Raw genomic sequence first — 17,463 nt, 5'->3', positions numbered from 1 at the left:
TGCATTTTCCTGAGTTGGGAACTCCCCGGAGGTCCACTGGTCACGACTCTGTGCTTTCACTGTGGAGGCCCTGGGTTTGATCCCTGGTTGGGGAACTAGGGTCCCACAAGTCTGCAGCAAAAAAAAAAAGCTCACATGAATCATAACAGCCTGACAATTGGGATCTTCTAAATTCTGTACAATGTGATCTATGTGATATTGGACATAAAAATTCTCAAGGCTTAAATATCTGTCCTAATATAATCCTAAAAGTAATCAAACCTGAATATTCACTGGAAAGACTGATGCTAAAGCTCCAATACTTTGGCCACCTGATGGGAAGACTTTACTCACTGGTAAAGACCCTGATACTGGAAAAGACTGAGGGCAGGAGGAGAAGGGGGTGACAGAGGATGGGACGGTAGGATGGCATCACAGACTCAATGGACATGAGTTTGAGCAAACTCAGGGAGATGGTGAAGGACAGGGAACCCTGGCGTGCTGCAGTCCATGGGGTCACGAAGAACTGGACTCTACTTAGCGAGGGAACGGCAACAATTTCAAAGAGTTATTTTAAATGCTTTGTGTGGGTTCTCCTATTACGTTCTTGTTGTTTTGAAAAGTTATCATCTTTAAGGATTTCCATGGTGGTCCTGTGATTAAGACTCTGCACTTCCAGTGCAGGAGGTGTGGGTTTGATCCCTGATCGGGGGACTAAGATCCCACATGCTGTGCGGCATGGCCTAATCTTTTAACCATGTGAAATTTATTTCAGTATAAGGTGTCTCCAAATGTCCCACTGTTGTTAAATTTGACAGTGTTCTTTGCTTCTAAATCCCTGATGCCTAGTTTAGCGTCTAGCACAGAGAGGTCCCTTTGGCACCGTTAAATGGATGAACTCTAGACTCTACTTCCTAAACTTGACCACATATTTTATTCTTTTTTTTTTTTTTTAAATATTTATTTTTATTTCTTGGGCTATGCTGGGTCTTAGTTGCGGCATGTGGGATCTAGTTCCCTGACCAGGGATCAAACCCGGGCCGCCTGCACTGGGAGTGCTGAGTCTTAGCCACTGGACCACCAGGGAAGTCCCCCACATATTTTATTCTGTAGCACATTACATTGTTGAAACATTTAAATCTTGCCGCTGTTGGAGCAGAAAAACATTTCCTCTCTCCTCTTAGGTTCTATGACTGAACCTTGTCAAAAAAAAAAGAAGACAGATTAACAGGAGAAAATGATTCTGTATGGAAGCTAAAAGAAGGTATAACTTGCTAAAATGATTAAAATTACAGGCTTATATATCCAACTTGGGCTTCTCAGGTGGCTCAATGGTAAAGAACCCACTTGCCAATGCAAGAGACACGGGTTTGAGCCCTGCATTGGGAAGATCCCCTGGAGAAGGAAATGGCAACCCACTCCAGTATTCTTGCCTGGGGATTTCCATGGACAGAGGAGCCTGGTGGGCTGTAGTACCTGGGGTCGCAAGGAGTTGGACACGGATACAGCTGAGCGAGTAAACAAAAAACAACACCCAGCTCAGTAGGGAGCAGGGGAGTAGGGGATGGGGGTAGGGAGAAAAGGCTTCTATGGGAAAAACAAATGTGTTTCTTTTTTTTTCAATGAGTTCCTTGAGGAAAAACAAATAGGTTGAGAGAGCAAACATGAGGTCAGATACTTTGTGATAATGCTATCTCTGCAGGTGTAAGTGGACTTTCCAGCTTCTTCAGGCTAGAAAACTCCAAGAGAGCATAGTTATTGTCATAGTTTAACTTACCATCACCCTCTCGGGAGCAGCCTCTCCCCAAAGAGGCAGTTTCTGGCAGCCGTACTTAACCAGAATTTTTTGCTTTGAGTCAGAAAAGGGAGGCTCAGAGAAGGCTTCTTTCTATGTCCCTTGCATCTCAAATGTCTTCCCTTAAAATAATTGTTTCAACCAGCTCTGGGGTTTCCCGTGAGTCCCCACACAACCAACTAAAACTCTGCACAACAGCTTAAGCAATTTAATCTTGTGGAGCTGACTTTTCAAAACCTGATGTGAGCATCAACATTATAATGTAAGTGTGCATGCTCAGTCGCTCAGTTGTGTCCCACTCTGCGACCCCATGGAGCCCATCAAGCTCCTCTGTCCATGGAATTCCCCAGGCAAGAATACTGAAGTGGGTTGCCATTTCCTTCTCCAGGGGATCTTCCCCACCCAGGGTTGAACTCGCGTCTCCTGTGTCTCCTGCATTGGCAGGAGGATTCTTTATCACCCAGCCACCTGGGAAGCCCTATAAGAGTCAATTCTGGCATTTAAATCCCATTTCAGTGGTTTGTATCCAGGGTTTTTGATGTGTGTCCAAATCTTCTCAGCCCCTCACCAGTGACCCACCTCACTTGCTCCTGGGTTTTTGCTCCTTCTCTTATGTGTAGAGCTCCTGACACCTTACATCCTGTTCCGCTTCCCTGCCTCTGTGCTCAGCTCTCCCAGCAAACTTGAAGAAGGGAACCAAGTCACATCCCCTTTATCCTCTTCCAATCCTTTGTGCAAGTCTGGACGCAGGCCCAATGCTTGTTCCATGCTTGTGTTGTTTGAATTCACATCAGAGATGTTAAGCTCCCCTTCTCCTGGCTGGGGTCCAGCTGGGCTTGGGGGTCCCCACACTGGAGTGTCTCAAGTAATGTGCAGGCTGTAGGGAGTCAAGTAGTGCAAAAAGATAGGGAAGGTGGGAGCAGGGTCTTCAGTTTTATAGCCCCTAATTCTCGGGGTCCTTGATGAACAAGTGAATGCAAGTGTCCATAGAAATAATCAGTAAACAATCTCTGATAGAAATAGGAAAGAGTTTTATTTGAGCCAAACTGAGGGTTGTAGTCTGGGAGGCACCTTCTCAGAGAGCTCTGAGGAGCTGCTCCATTGAAACATGGTGTCTGGCACAATCCTGCACCTCATCCAAGCAAAGAACACACATCACACATGACAGAGTATGTTCTTTCAAGCTTTCTTAAGAGACAGACTTCGTACACAGATAGTGAGACAGCAGGACCCTGGGGTCTGGGAAGGAAACCTTATCTTCCAGAGAGTGTCAACATGGACACCATGAGAAGAGGGGGTCCATCTTTACATGCAGGACAGACATTCTTTACTCCAACAGTTAAAGCTGATGTGTTGTGAGAGTCTGACAGGCTGTCTTAGTTCACATAAAGTTCAGGCTGAACCATGTATAAACCAAATCGACTCCCCCATACCTCAGTATGTGAACATTTTCTCCATCACAGGATATAAAAATCTTAGAACCATACAATCCAGCAATTCTACCTATGAGGAAATACTCAGAAGAATTGAAAGCACACTCTGGTGCCTTGTACACCCACGTTCAGAGCAGCATTACTCACAGTAAGTAAAGCATGAAAGCAATTCAAGTGCCCATGATCAAACAATGGATAAGCCGGTGGGGCAGGCACATATACTAGAGTATTATTCAGCATTAAAAAATAGAAGGGGGGACTTCTCTGTGGTTCTGTTGTTAAGACTCCCAAATTTCCAAAGCAGGAGTCGCAGGTTCGATCCCAGGTTGAGGAACTAAGATGCCAGGTGTCCGGCAGCTAAAAAAAAAAGAGAACGGAAGGGAATTCTAATACATGCTACAGTGTGAGTGAATCTTATGGACATATTGGTAAGTGAAATTAAGTGATTCTACTTAAACGAAACACCTGGAGTGGTCAGATTCATAATGACAGAGAGTGGAAATGAGATTGTCAGGAGCTGGTGGAGGAGAAAGAGGAAATTGTGGTTGAATGGGGACAGAGGTTCCATTTTGCCAGATGAAAAAAAGTCCTGGGGTTCCATTGCACAAGATGTGAATGTACTTAACACGACTGAAGCGGCTAAATTTTACGTTCTGTGTATTTTTACCACTTGCAGACTCAAGAATCCCAGAACTGTCCCCTGAGGGCAAGCTCAGAAGAGAAGTGGCTGATTGCACCACTGCAGATTTGCCCCTCCCATCCCCGCCCATCCCCACCCAGGGCTTAAGAATTGTCTTTTTGTTGTGGGAGGGTTCCCAGGTTTGGTTTTTCCAGATCTATCAGCTCCAACCCTACACAGCTTTAAACTCAACCGCACTGACGGATATCCGTGCTCCAGGCTCTGCTCCTAAGATTTGGTAAGTCCTGGGTCACCCCCTCTTCTGTCGGAGACTGGGTGCTGAGTTCAGATCCTCCTAAAGAGACCTTCTAAAAGCCTAAGCGCTTCCCATGTGGCTCAGCAGTCAAGAACCTGCCTGCCAATGCAGGCGACACTGGAGACCACTCCATCCCTGGGTTGGGAAGATCCCTGGAGAAGGGAATGGCAACCCCCTTCAGTGCTCTTGCCTGGAGAATCCCATGGACAGAGGAGCCTGGCCGGCTACAATCCACGGGGTCGCAGACAGTCGAAAACGACTGAATCCTCACCTAAGGAGACCACTTCAATCCACCCACGTGTGCAGTTGGCTCCAGCTGGAGGGTGGAAAGACCCATTTTCCAGATGAGAGCAGAAGGAGTTAGGAGTTGATAGGCTTGTGTGAGGAGAGGTGGGCAGGGGAGGAGATTGCATCAGATCTGGAGGCTCTTAGACTAATTTTTTCACTGGTATTTAAACACTAGTGAAGATTGCTGTTATTTGGATTTATGACACGTGGGCCACTGATTTCAGTCTCCTGTGTACTGTCCATTTCTATAGGTTCCTCCTCTATGGATCTTGGGGCAACTATAAGGGACCTAATCGTCTAGCGTTTGGTACCTATGGAGGAGGGCTGTGTGGTGATTTACTTTAAACCACTTTCAGGTTCCTTACACCCAGCAGTTCTGTGAAGCTGGCTCTATTATTTATCATTGGCAGAATTTTTTTAAACATTTTAAAAATACACGTAGGGGCTTCTCAGGTGCCTCAGTGGCAAAGAATCCGCCTGCCAATTAGGAGATGTGGGTTCGATCCTTGGATTGGGAAGATCCCCTGGAGGAGGGCATGGCACCCCGCTCCAGTATTCTTGCCTGGAGAATCCCATGGACAGAGGAGCCTGATGGGCTACAGTCCATGGGCTTGTACGTGATTTTGCAACTAAGCAACAACAGAAATACACGTAATACCGTGTGACGTAAAATTTGCCATCTTAACTATTTTTAGGCTTTCAGTTCAGTAATGTTAAGTATAGTCACATTACCGGGCAGCCCATCTCTAGAGCTCTTCTCTTCTTGTAAAACTGAAACATGTCCTCCCTTAACAATTACTCTTTATTCCCCTCTCACCCAGACCCTGGAAAAGCACCATTCTGCTTTCTGTCTCTAGTCAAGTAACTTTAACTAGGTACTTCATAGAAGTGGAATCATACAACTTTTGTCTTAGTGCCTGGCAAACATCACTTAGCATAATGTTCTCAGGGTTCTTCCATGTTGTAGCCTGTGTCAGAATTTCCTTCCCACCCCCTCATTACCCCCACTGCACCGCCCAGCACGTGGGATGTTAATTCTCAGACCAGGGATCCAACCTGTGTCCCCTGCAGCGGTGGCCCAGAGTCTCCACCACTGGATCACCAGAGAATTCCCTTTCCTGTTTATTCTTTGTTGTTGTTATTCAGTCACTCAGTTGTGTCGAACTCTTTGTGACCCCATGGGCTGCAGCACGCCAGGCTTCCTTGTCCTTCAGTATCTCCCGGAGTTGACTCAGACTTATGTCCATTGAATTGGTGATGCCACCCAACCATCTCATCCTCTGCTGTTCCCTCCTGCCCTCAACCGTTCCCAATATCAGAGTCTTTTCCAATGTTGACACCAGGTGGCCAAAGTATTGGAGATTCAGCATCAGTCCTTCCAATGAATATTCAGGGTTGATTTCCTTTAGGATTGACTAGTTTGATCTCCTTGCTGTCCAAGGAACTCTCAAGAGTCTTCTACAGCACTACAGTTCGAAACATGAATTCTTCAGTGCTCAGCCTTCTTTATGATCCATTCATGACTACTGAAAAAACCATAGCTTTGACTAAATGGACCTTTGTCAACAAGCTGATGTCTCTGCTTTTTAATATGCTGTCTGTGTTTGTCATAGCTTTTCTTCCACGGAACAAGTGTCTTTTAATTTCATGGCTGCAGTCACAGTCTGCAGTGATTTTGGAACCCAAGAAAATAAAGTCTGTCACTGTTTCCATTGTTTCCCCACCTATTTACCATGAAGTGATGGGACTGGATGCTATGATCTTAGTTTTTTGAATGTTGAGTTTCAAGCCAGCTTTTTCACTCTCCTTTTTCACCTTCGTCAAGAGGCTCTTTTTAGTTCCTTCTTGCTGCTGCTACTGCTGCTAAGTTGCTTCAGTCATGTCTGACTCTGCGACCCTATAGATGGCAGCCCACTAGGCTCCTCTGTCCCTGGGATTCTCCAGGCAAGAACACTGGAGTGGGTTGCCATTTCCTTCTCCAATGCAGGAAAGTGAAAAGTGAAAGTGAAGTCACTCCGTCATGCCCCACTCTTAGTGACCCCATGGACTGCAGCCTACCAGGCTCCTCCGTCCATGGGATGTTCCAGGCAAGAGTACTGGAGTGGGGTGCCATTGCCTTCTCAGAGTTCCTTCTTGAGGCTGAGTAATATTTCATTGTCTGTATAGTGTTTATCCATTCTTTTGAGGATGAACTTCTGGGAGGCTTCCATCTTTCAGCTACTGTGAATACTGCTGCTATGAACATAGGTGTACAAATATCTCTTTGAGACCTTATTTTCAGTTCTTTGGGGTAGACACCCATAGGAGAAGTTGCTGGATCATAGTGATAAATCCATTTTTAGTTTTTGAAGGGACCACCATACTTTTTTTTTTTTTAAAGAAAGATTCGAATGAACTCATTGGGAAAGACCCTGATCCTAGGAAAGATTGAAGGCGAGAGGAGAAGGGGACGACAGAGGATGAGATGGTTGGATGGCGTCACTGACTCGATGGACATGAGTCTGAGTAAACTCCGGGAGTCGGTGATGGACAGGGAGGCCTGGCCTGCTGCAGTCCATGGGGTCACAAACAGTCAGACACAACATGGGGTCACTGAGCGACTGAACTGACTGAATTTATTTTTTGGTTGTGCTACACAGCAGGGCATGTGGGATCTTATTCCTTGACTACGGATTGAGCCTGTATCCCCTGAACTAGAAGGTGGACTCTTTTAACCACTGGACAGACAGCAAAGTCCCTGGAAAAAACATACTTTATCAGGAGCAGCTGCACCATTTGTATTCCTGCAAACAGGGCTAAAGTATTCAGCAGCAGCATTTGAGCAAGAAGGCAATGCAGGTTCAGAGGAGTATATGACTCCACAGGAGTGTTTGAGGAGCCAAAATTCTACTGAGTTTCCTGACTCTAAATCAAAATGCTAACCTTGGACTTTGGAGTATCAGGGTGGAAGCCCCTGACGGTGACTCGTGGTCTCTGAATCAGCCTAACCCTGTGGAGCCATGTAGGGAGGAGACGTTTCAGGCCCCACAGCAGCAAGAAACAGAGTCCTGCCATTTCTGATCCAGAATGGAGGCTAGTTCCCTCTTCCTCTAGGCAGCTGGGAGGGCACTCTGGTTTGATGCTTTGACTGAGCTGGGCCACAATCTGTCCCTCCCTGTGAATTCCATCTGCTTTCTGCCCCAAAGTGAAGTGAAGTCGCTAAGTCGTGTCCGACTCCTTGCGACCCCATGGACTGTAGCCTACAAGGATCCTCTGTCCATGGAATTTTCCAGGCAAGAATACTGGAGTGGGTTGCCATTTCCTTCTCCAGTGGGTTGCCATTTCCTTCTCTGCCCCAAAGCAGAGTTCCAATTCCTTGTCAACTCTGCAAGCCATGGAGGAGAAAGCTTCAGATTTTAGGATCCTTGGTGGAGAGATGGGTGGAGTGTGAGACTTGTTGTAGAATCTTGTGCCTGATGATAGTCTGCTTAGTCACTCAGTGGTGTCTGACTGTGATCCCATGGACTGTAGCCCACCAGGCTCCTCTGTCAACGGGATTCTCCAGGCAAGAATACTGGATCAGATCAGATCAGATCAGTCGCTCAGTCGTGTCCAACTCTTTGCAACCCCATGAATCACAGCATGCCAGGCCTCCCTGTCCATCACCAACGCCCAGAGTTACTCACACTCACGTCCATCGAGTCAGTGATGCCATCCAGCCATCTCATCCTCTGTCATCCCCTTCTCCTCCTGCCCCCAATGCCTCCCAGCATCAGAGTCTTTTCCAATGAGTCAACTCTTCCCATGAGGTGGCCAAAGTACTGGAGTTTCAGCTTTAGCATCATTCCTTTCAAAGAAATCCCAGGGCTGATCTCCTTCAGAATGGACTGGTTGGATCTCCTTGCAGTCCAAGGGACTCTCAAGAGTCTTCTCCAACACCACAGTTCAAAAGCATCAATTCTTTGGCACTCAGCCTTCTTCACAGTCCAACTCTCACATCCATACATGACCACAGGAAAAACCATAGCCTTGACTAGACGGACCTTTGTTGGCAAAGTAATGTCTCTGCTTTTGAATGTGCTATCTAGGTTGGTCATAACTTTCCTTCCAAGGAGTAAGCGTCTTTTAATTTCATGGCTGCAGTCACCATCTGCAGAGATTTTGGAGCCCCAAAAAATAGTCTGCCACTGTTTCCACTGTTTTCCCATCTCTTTCCCATGAAGTGATGGGACCAGATGCCATGATCTTCGTTTTCTGAATGTTGAGCTTTAAGACAACTTTTTCACTCTCCACTTTCACTTTCATCAAGAGGCTTTTGAGTTCCTCTTCACTTTCTGCCATAAGGGTGGTGTCATCTGCATATCTGAGGTTATTGATATTTCTCCCGGCAATCTTGATTCCAGCTTGTGTTTCTCCCAGTCCAGTGTTTCTCATGACGTATTCTGCATATAAGTTAAATAAACAGGGTGACAATATACAGCTGTGACTTACTCCTTTTCCTGTTTGGAACCAGTCTGTTGTTCCATGTCCAGTTCTAACTGTTGCTTCCTGACCTGCATACAAATTTCTCAAGAGGCAGATCAGGTGGTCTGGTATTCCCATCTCTTTCAGAATTTTCCACAGTTTATTGTGATGCACACAGTCAAAGGCTTTGGCATAGTCAATAAAGCAGAAATAGATGTTTTTCTGGAACTCTCTTGCTTTTTCCATGATCCAGCGGATGTTGGCAATTTGATCTCTGGTTCCTCTGCCTTTTCTAAAACCAGCTTGAACATCAGGAAGTTCACGGTTCACATATTCAGAATACTGGAGCCGGTTGCCATTTCCTCCTCCAGGGCATCTCCTTGACCCAGGCAGGGAAGTCCTTCATTGGCAGGTGGATTCTTTACCCCTGAGCCACCTGGGGAGCCCAGAGAAGGGATGGTCTTTGTGATTTCAGCTTCTGGATAAGATCTCAGTTGCAGACATCCTGTCAGCATTTTTGTGACTCAATGGGTCATTGGCGATTGTGATTGATCTGTGTGTTGCTGCAAGATAAACTAGCAAATCAGGATCTCTGGGATCCCTCAACTTCTTTCCAGGAGTGCAAAAACAATGGTTGAGGCACTGTGTTATTTACTTAGAGCCTGGGGAACAAATAAGAACATCAAGCTGTTTTTCCCTTGGAGACTATTTGGTGCTACTTTTTCTTTGTTTCTGTCACTTCTTTAATTAGTACTGTGGACTCTGCATTTTGGAACCCAGGTAAGACCTTGGAGATTAAATCTTTTGTCTACAAATAAATGAGAGGATGGAGAGACTTTTGTACCGGAAGGGTCCTGCAGGGTCCTCTTTGAGTTGAATCCCTCCTTTTTTCCTTTTTTAAGCTTTTTTATTGGAATATAGCTGATTAACAATGTAATAGTTTCAGGTAGACAAAGGGACTCAACCATATACATACATGTATCCATTTTTCCCCAAACTCCCCTCCCATCCAGGCTGCCACATAACACTGAGCAGAGTTCCCTGTATAGCAGAGTTCCCTGCTATATAGTAGATTCTTGTTGATTATCCATTTTAAATACAGCAGTGTGTGCATGTCCATCCCAAATTGCCTAACAATCTCCTCCCCCTAGTCTTTCCCCCACCCCCAGCCCTCTTTTTTTGGATTCCCCGAGGGGAATAGGACTGGGACCAGAAAGGGAATACAGTTTTGGATGGAGAGATGAATCATAGAGTCAGCAAGTGAACTTGGTTACTGGCAGACTTGGTTTCATTGCTCTGATCACTGAGTCCCTTCAGCTGTCATATCACACATAATAGGGAAGGGGGGAATAATGCTGGTAATAATTAATCTCCCTGTTTTATAGGAGAAAGGAGGACACAGCAGTATGTAGCTTGTGGGAAGTCACATAAGCCACACATCACAGTGCCAGATTTGAACCAGCAGAGCTGGGTGATTTTGCTTTAAAAATCAACATTCTTGGGGCCTCCCTGGTGGTCTAGAGGTTAAGACTCAGTGCTACCAGTGAAAACGGCATGGGTTCGAGCCTTGGTCAGGGAACTAAGATCCCACAAACTATGCTGCAGGGCCAAAAGATTAAAAAAAAAAAATCCAGCATTCTTACCCATTTAGCTAATACCATTTAAGCAGCTACTGTGTGCTAGGCTCTTTGTTGAAAGATTTTGCTTCTCTGTGTGTGTGTGTTAGTCGCTCAGTCATGTCTGACTCTTTGTGACCCCATGGACTATAGCTCACCAGGTTCCTCTGTCCATGGAATTTTCCAGGCAAGGATACTGGAAGTGGGTTGCCACCATTTGTTCAGTGCAGGGGTGGGAAGCTTTTCTTTCTAGGTTCTAATCATTAAACTTATATAAGACAGATTAAATAAACTCCTATGTATGGGAGTCCCATAAACGCGCTGAGGTTCAAAGACAAGCAACTGAGGTTTAAAGGCTCCCCTGAGCTAAGGAGAAGGTCGGGGGCCGGGGGTGGGGGTGGGGTGTGGGTTGGGATCTGGGGCTTCAAGGAGAAGAGAACCCGCAGGAAGATGGGAAGGTTGGTAAATTAATGTTTGCCACTCACTGCAGGTAAGTCTTCCTGAGATAAAGAGTTATCTCTGGTAACAGCTCTCTTCCTGCCGTAGGTCCCCTAATCTAAATGATTTTGACCAGTTAAGGGAGACTAACTTAAGCCTAAGCAAGGAGATTTTTCTGAATCTTTTGGGTCTTAATTGCCTTCAGCTCAAAACAACCCACAAGCCAAAGAGGCATGTTTACGGAGACGTATTCTTCTCCCTCTCACTTCTCTTCAAGCAGCTCTTCCAGTAACTTTGAAACATATCAAAAGTCTTCTTTATGTTTGAAGAAAGCAACACTCAGAGATGGAGAACTTGACCCATATGTCTTTATACCACCTGCCCCTCACCACTCCATTGCTCTGTGGAACTGGACTCTCAGGGCCAAGGGTAGATGGACCTTCTTGATGACTTTGTGTCTTGTTTTCTCAGCAGATCGTGGTCTCCTCAACTCCATCGAGGATGCTGCGTCACTCTGTTTGCCAGTTTGGTCAGAAGCTGGTCCGCCGGAGGCCACTGGAGCCCAGAGAGAAGTCTGAGAGTCTCCTGTCTCGTTGTCTGAACACCCTCGATCTGGTGGCTTTGGGTGTGGGCAGCACCCTGGGGGCTGGCGTGTACATCCTGGCTGGAGACGTGGCCAAGGATAAAGCTGGACCAGCGATCATCATCTGCTTCCTGGTGGCCTCCCTGTCTTCTATGTTGTCTGGGATCTGCTATGCCGAGTTTGGGGCCCGGGTACCAGGCTCCGGTTCTGCGTATCTCTACAGCTACGTCACCGTGGGGCAGCTATGCGCCTTCATCACTGGCTGGAATCTTATATTGTCCTATGTCATCGGTGAGTTGATGGGGAGGGGGGAGGTGTGGGGCTTAAGATGAAGAAACTGGGAGCAGGGATTTAGGTCTTCACTCATTCATGGGAAACTTTGCTACCATCCACTTTGGTGGTGGTGGGGAGACGTGGGTCATAGCAGCAGGCAAACCTCATAGCTCCCTTCTTCTCAGCTCTCTCCTGTTATCTTTAAAGGATGGACCCAGAACAAAGAAGGGAAGGGAACTGCAGAAAGTGGGTGAGAGGGAGGCAGGGCCCACAGGCTCATCCTCTCACCGTATCGAGGGTCTTTGCTCAGCTGTTGCCTTTATGGGATTTCCCTCTGCTACTTGATCAAAAATTTCAACCCTCATCTCCCAGACCTCCTGCTCCCAATGACCTGTTTTCCTTTTTTTTTTCACATAACATTGATCTCCTAACATTAAACAGTTGATCTATTTTGTGGATCATCCTAGTCTACTCTTCCCAACCTGTGAAAAGAATCTCTTTGAGATTAGAACATTTTGTATGTTTCTCCCTAGCCCCTTCCCCTGCCCAAAGACATCCAGTGACACCAGGTAGGGGTTCAATGAATGTTTGCTAATGAATGTTCTATCTTCTGCTCCGGCAGGTACCGCCAGTGTGTCCAGGGCCTGGAGCTCCACCTTTGACAGCTTGATAGGGGACCACATCTCTCAGGCATTACAGGGAGCTTTTTCTCTGCATGTGCCCCACTTCTTGGCCGAGTACCCAGACTTTTTTGCACTGGGCCTGGTGCTGCTGCTCACGGGTAAGACAGGGATCACAGATAGGATGGGAAGAATGGGGTGTGGAAGTGGGGACCTGCAGTAGGAAAGGCTTGGGATGGAAGAACGGTAGAAGAATTACAACTGGATTGAAGGCTCTAGGATATGAGAGACAGGAAGGTGAGACATAGACCATTGTTTCCCACCATTGGCACTACTGACAGTTTGGGCTAGATCATTCGTAAGTGTGGCAGTTGTCCTTTGCATTTGATTTTTTTTTTTTTTTATTGTGCTGCAATGCATGCTGGATCTTGGTTCCCCTGTGCATGCATGTGTATGTGCTAAGTCTCTCAGTCGTATCTGACTCTTTGCGACCCCATAGACTGTAGCCCGCCAGGCTCCTCTGTCCATGGAATTCTCCAGGCAAGAGTACTGGAGTGAGTTGCCCTTCCCTTCTCCAGGGAATCTTCCAGACCCAGGGATTGAACCTGCATCTCCTGCATTGACAGGAGGTTCTTTACCACTAGTGCCGCCTGGGAAGCTCCTTAGTTCCCCTGTGTGCATGCGTGCCAAGTCACTTCAGTCACCTCCAACTCTTTGCAACCCTATGACTGTAGCCTGCCAGGCTCTTCTGTTCCCTGCTACTGCTAAGTCACTTCAGTCATGTCTGATCAGGGGTCAAACCTGTGCCCTCTAAGGTGGAGGCACAGAGTCTTAAGCGCTGGACCACCAGGGAAGTCCCTGGGTTTTGTTTTTGTTGTTTTAAATCACTGTCGGGTGTTGAGTGGCATCCCTGGCCTTCACTCACTAGACACCAGTGATGCCCGCCCTCCCCTCAAACTGTGACAATAAGAATGTCCCCAGACAGTGCCAACTGCTTGGGGAACAAGATCACCCCGCTGAGAACCATCCACTTAGACCAACAAGTTTCTTCCTCTGTATTAAGATCAAAGATTTTGTTTTTAAATTAAGAGGTAATTTACATAGCATAAAATCAACCATTTTATTATTTTTCCCAGCTTTATTCAGATAAAATTAACATCCAACATTGTATAAGTTTAAGATGTACAACCTAATGATTTTATAGACCTGTCTACTGGGAGATGATAGTCACAGTAAGAAATTAACGATCTTAAAGTGTGCAATTCAGTGGGACCTGGTATATTCACAGTGTTCTGTAAGCATCACCTCGGTCTAGCTCCAAACATGTTCATCACAACAAAAGGAAACCCTGTATCCACTGAGCAGTCACTGTCCACCTCCTCAGGACCCCAGCCCCACGTAACCACTTTTGGATGTCTCATATTCCATCTTTCTCACAGGAATACTGGTTGTGGGAGCTGGTGAGTCAGCCCTGGTTAACAAAGTGTTCACAGGCTTGAACCTTTTGGTTCTCAGCTTCGTCATCATCTCTGGCATCATTAAGGGAGACCCACACAACTGGAAGCTCACGGAAGAGGACTACAAACCGAACATATCTGGATCCAATGATTCTTCTAGGTTAGGAGGGTTCTCTGGGCCTTAGTAATGCACGTGGAGGAGGGTGCAGAGATGGGAACGTGGTGGAGACTAAACAGACCTGGGCTGATGAATCCAGGTGATGGGGCTCCTGGAGCCCAGGACTAGTGGTGTGAAGGGAAGAGTCCAGAAGTGATGGCTGAACACACCTCAACCACATTCTATCTTGCTCCTTCTCTCACCATAGCTCAGGCCCTCTGGGTGCTGGAGGGTTTGTGCCTTTTGGCTTTGATGGGATTGTCCAAGGAGCAGCTACGTGTTTCTATGCATTTGTCGGTTTTGATGTCATTGCTACTACAGGTAATGTGGTCATGGTCCCATCCAGGGTGTGGACACAGATTGGGCTTCCCTTGGGTGTAGGGGTTTCTTTTGCAGGTTCAACAGGAAAGGGGATTTTGTGCTTTCACCCTGGCACATTTCCTGACCCAGTACTTCCTCCAATCCTGCAGGGGAAGAAGCCCGAAATCCCCAGCGGTCCATCCCCTTGGGCATCGTGATCTCACTCTTGATCTGCTTTTTGGCGTATTTTGGTGTCTCAGCCTCACTCACCCTCATGGTGCCCTACTACCAGATTCACACTGGAAGCCCCTTGCCTCAGGCTTTCCTCCACATTGGCTGGGGCCCTGCCAGCTACGTGGTGGCTGTTGGCACCCTCTGTGCTCTTACATCCAGGTCAGTGTCACGGGTTTCTGCCCATTGACTGTCAGATGCTCAGGTATCCCAGCCCTTGGAAATGGGAGAAAAAGAGAGCAAGATAATCTTGCCCCGTGTAGACGAGGAGTGGATGCCCTGGCCTCTACTGCTTCTCCACGTCCCCACACATGTCCTCGTTGTCTCTCCCAGCCTCCTGGGTGCCATGTTCCCCATGCCCCGTGTGATCTATTCAATGGCAGATGACGGGCTCCTCTTTCGGGGACTTGCCCGCATCCACGCCCGCACCCGTACCCCCGTCATGGCCACCTTGGCTTCTGGAATTCTGGCAGGTAAAGAAATAATGGCCATGCCTTCTTTGATTAATTTTCTTAGTTTGGATATTTCTCCTGGGTTCTCACTCCCCTTCCCCACCTTGTCTGTGCCCTCCTTCTAGGGGTCATGGCATTACTCTTCGAGCTCCGTGACCTGGTGGACCTCATGTCCATCGGGACCCTGCTGGCTTACTCCCTGGTGGAATTTTCTGTCCTTGTCCTTAGGTGAGACCCCACGACACCTTGGGTGGGTCTTGGATACTCGGGATTGATGAGGAGGGAATTGTCTTCTGCTTCATGCCGCCTTCTTAATGTCTGCTCTGTTTAAGGCAGCAGAGATTTGGAATACGCTGTGTGAGTTGGATGAGTAGGGGCTGCTGTTAACATTGCTTTAATATTTCTAATTCAGATATCAACCAGATGAGAATTTAAGCAAGAAGAAAACAGAGGAAGAAACTGAGATGGAGTCTGTAGTTGAAGCAAGTCCTTTGAACACTGCATCTGAAGTGGGAAACTCAAAGATTCTCAAGAGTCTCTGTCACCCTGCCAGCACCATCCCCACCCGGACCTCTGGCCAGATTGTCTATGGATGTGCCTTACTGCTTGGTGAGCATCGGGATCTCTCTCCAGTGGTATTCTGAAATTGACAAGATAAGGTGGGAATGTGTATTTCATCAGTTGAGGAATGCTGGAGATACGATGAGCCTTCATGATGTGGGAAGTTTTGGGGAGGAGTGTGACCCAAGGTCTTGACATCTTTGGCTTCTGGAGTCGAACCTGTTCTGTTCTCCTCCACCTTGACCCTTGCAGTTCTCCTGCTGACCATCCTGAGCCTGATTCTGTCCCGGTGGCCCAGCCAGGTGTTCTCTGGAGACCCCGTGCTCACCACAGTGGCTGTGCTGCTGCTGCTGCTCATCACTGGGGTCTCGGTCATCATCTGGAGGCAGCCCCAGAGCCTCAGACCTCTTCACTTCAAGGTAGGTGACCTTACGTGCCCAGAGTGTCCACCTTGAGTGAAGGAAGTCTGTGTGCTTTAGGTCTAAACATCCTTCACTGGGACTTCCCTGGTGGTCCAGTGGCTAAACTCTGAGCTCCCAATGCAGGGGGCCTGGGTTCCCTCCCTGGTCAAGGAGCTAATCCCACAGGATACAACTAGAGATATGTGAGTGCAACGAAGATGAACGATCCCACCCACTGCAGCTAAGAGCTAGTGCAGTCAAATAAAGAAATACTAAAAAAAAAAAAATCTGTCTAATCATCCTTTGCTTTACCAGGGAAGAAGAATTGTTAAAACCCTTTCCTGGACCACCTCCCTGGTCCACATTGTATATGTGCTTTACATATACAGTCTGAGCAGCCACTGAACACACAGCCTGAGGACTGGTCTTCTCGCCCACCTGGGGTCAGGTCTCCCTTTCAGACGTCTGGGCTGTGTTCAGGGATGAACTGACTCTGCCCACAGGTCCCTGCTCTGCCTGTCCTCCCACTGGTGAGCATCTTTGTGAACATTTACCTGATGATACAGATGACCTCTAGGACTTGGGCCCAATTTGGAGTCTGGAATGTGATTGGTAAGAAGTTTTCTAGGATAAAGAGACTGCTTGAGGGATTGACCCAATATTCTTCTACAGCATCTCCCCTAAACTGTCTTGGCCGCCATAACAGGAGGCCTTTTGGGCATGTGTAACTGGGTGCAGCTCCTACTTTTCCTTTTCATCGTCTCATTTTCCTCCTAGGGTTTATCATATACTTTGGATACGGGATCCGACACAGCTTGGAGAACAGTGAGCAACATCCAGCAGCCTCCGCTTTCCAGACTCTTGACAAGAACATCCCAGGTGCTGAGTCATCTTAACCACAGGACATAGATGCTGAGTGGAATCCCTCCAGGCACTGGAGAATCTGCTGGTTCCAGGGGCACTTTAAGTCTCTATGGACTGTGACGGTGGGGGTGAATTTAGGGCCCTTTACTCATTGCTAGTGGATGAAATGACTTATCTGTTGTCTAGTTTTTCAGTAAATGTTTCAAAGCATGATAGATATGTACAGAAAAGTGCATACCTCATACCTGTGCAGCAAGATGAATTTTCATAGACAGTACAACAAGCTAACCAGAAAAAAATAAATAAACTACTAACCTGCAGGGAGAAGTATCATCGTGTGCCTGTTTCCAACAAAAGCACATAGATTGCCACACAGGAAGAAAATGCGGGTAACTATATACTGTGTCAAGGGTTGCACTGTGTTTATTTAGCTGTCTGTGATGTGACTCTTCATTTCATTAATCTTCTTTAATGTCATTCATTAACTCTTTGTTTTTATTTCCCAAGAACTCTGTGGAAATTGCTCCTAAATATTAAAAAAATGTTGAGGGACTTCCTTGGTGGTCCAGTGGTTAGGAGTCCGAACTTTCACTGCTGGGTTCAGGTTGGATCCTTGATGGGGGAACTAACGTCCTTC

At 47.0% G+C, this 17,463-nt stretch overlaps 1 protein-coding gene across 4 annotated transcripts; it reads left to right on the top strand.

Moving 5' to 3' along the window:
- Nucleotides 1–3,977: 3,977 nt before the first annotated feature.
- Nucleotides 3,978–17,146, top strand: LOC504861 (solute carrier family 7 (cationic amino acid transporter, y+ system), member 3-like). 4 transcript variants are annotated; one of them, XM_005219653.5, is made up of 12 exons: nucleotides 3,981–4,124; nucleotides 11,402–11,801; nucleotides 12,406–12,564; nucleotides 13,843–14,020; nucleotides 14,226–14,338; nucleotides 14,488–14,710; nucleotides 14,882–15,021; nucleotides 15,126–15,228; nucleotides 15,413–15,609; nucleotides 15,814–15,980; nucleotides 16,466–16,574; nucleotides 16,740–17,146. In XM_005219653.5, exons 2-12 carry the CDS (start codon nucleotides 11,429–11,431, stop codon nucleotides 16,856–16,858), a joined length of 1,881 nt encoding a protein of 626 aa, XP_005219710.1. In that variant the 5' UTR covers nucleotides 3,981–4,124; nucleotides 11,402–11,428; the 3' UTR covers nucleotides 16,859–17,146. The 4 variants fall into 4 exon arrangements, with proteins under 4 accessions (XP_010813755.1, XP_015313845.1, XP_005219710.1 ...); XM_002695344.7 differs by having other exon boundaries at nucleotides 11,399–11,801; XM_010815453.4 differs by lacking the exon at nucleotides 14,226–14,338 and having other exon boundaries at nucleotides 3,978–4,124; nucleotides 11,399–11,801; nucleotides 13,919–14,020.
- Nucleotides 17,147–17,463: the final 317 nt, after the last annotated feature.

Source organism: Bos taurus, chromosome 18, assembly GCF_002263795.3.
Source record: "Bos taurus isolate L1 Dominette 01449 registration number 42190680 breed Hereford chromosome 18, ARS-UCD2.0, whole genome shotgun sequence".
Taxonomy (NCBI): Eukaryota; Metazoa; Chordata; class Mammalia; order Artiodactyla; family Bovidae; genus Bos; species Bos taurus.
The sequence above is the reverse complement of the archived record's forward strand: the minus strand, read 5'-3'. Positions and strand labels throughout refer to the sequence as shown.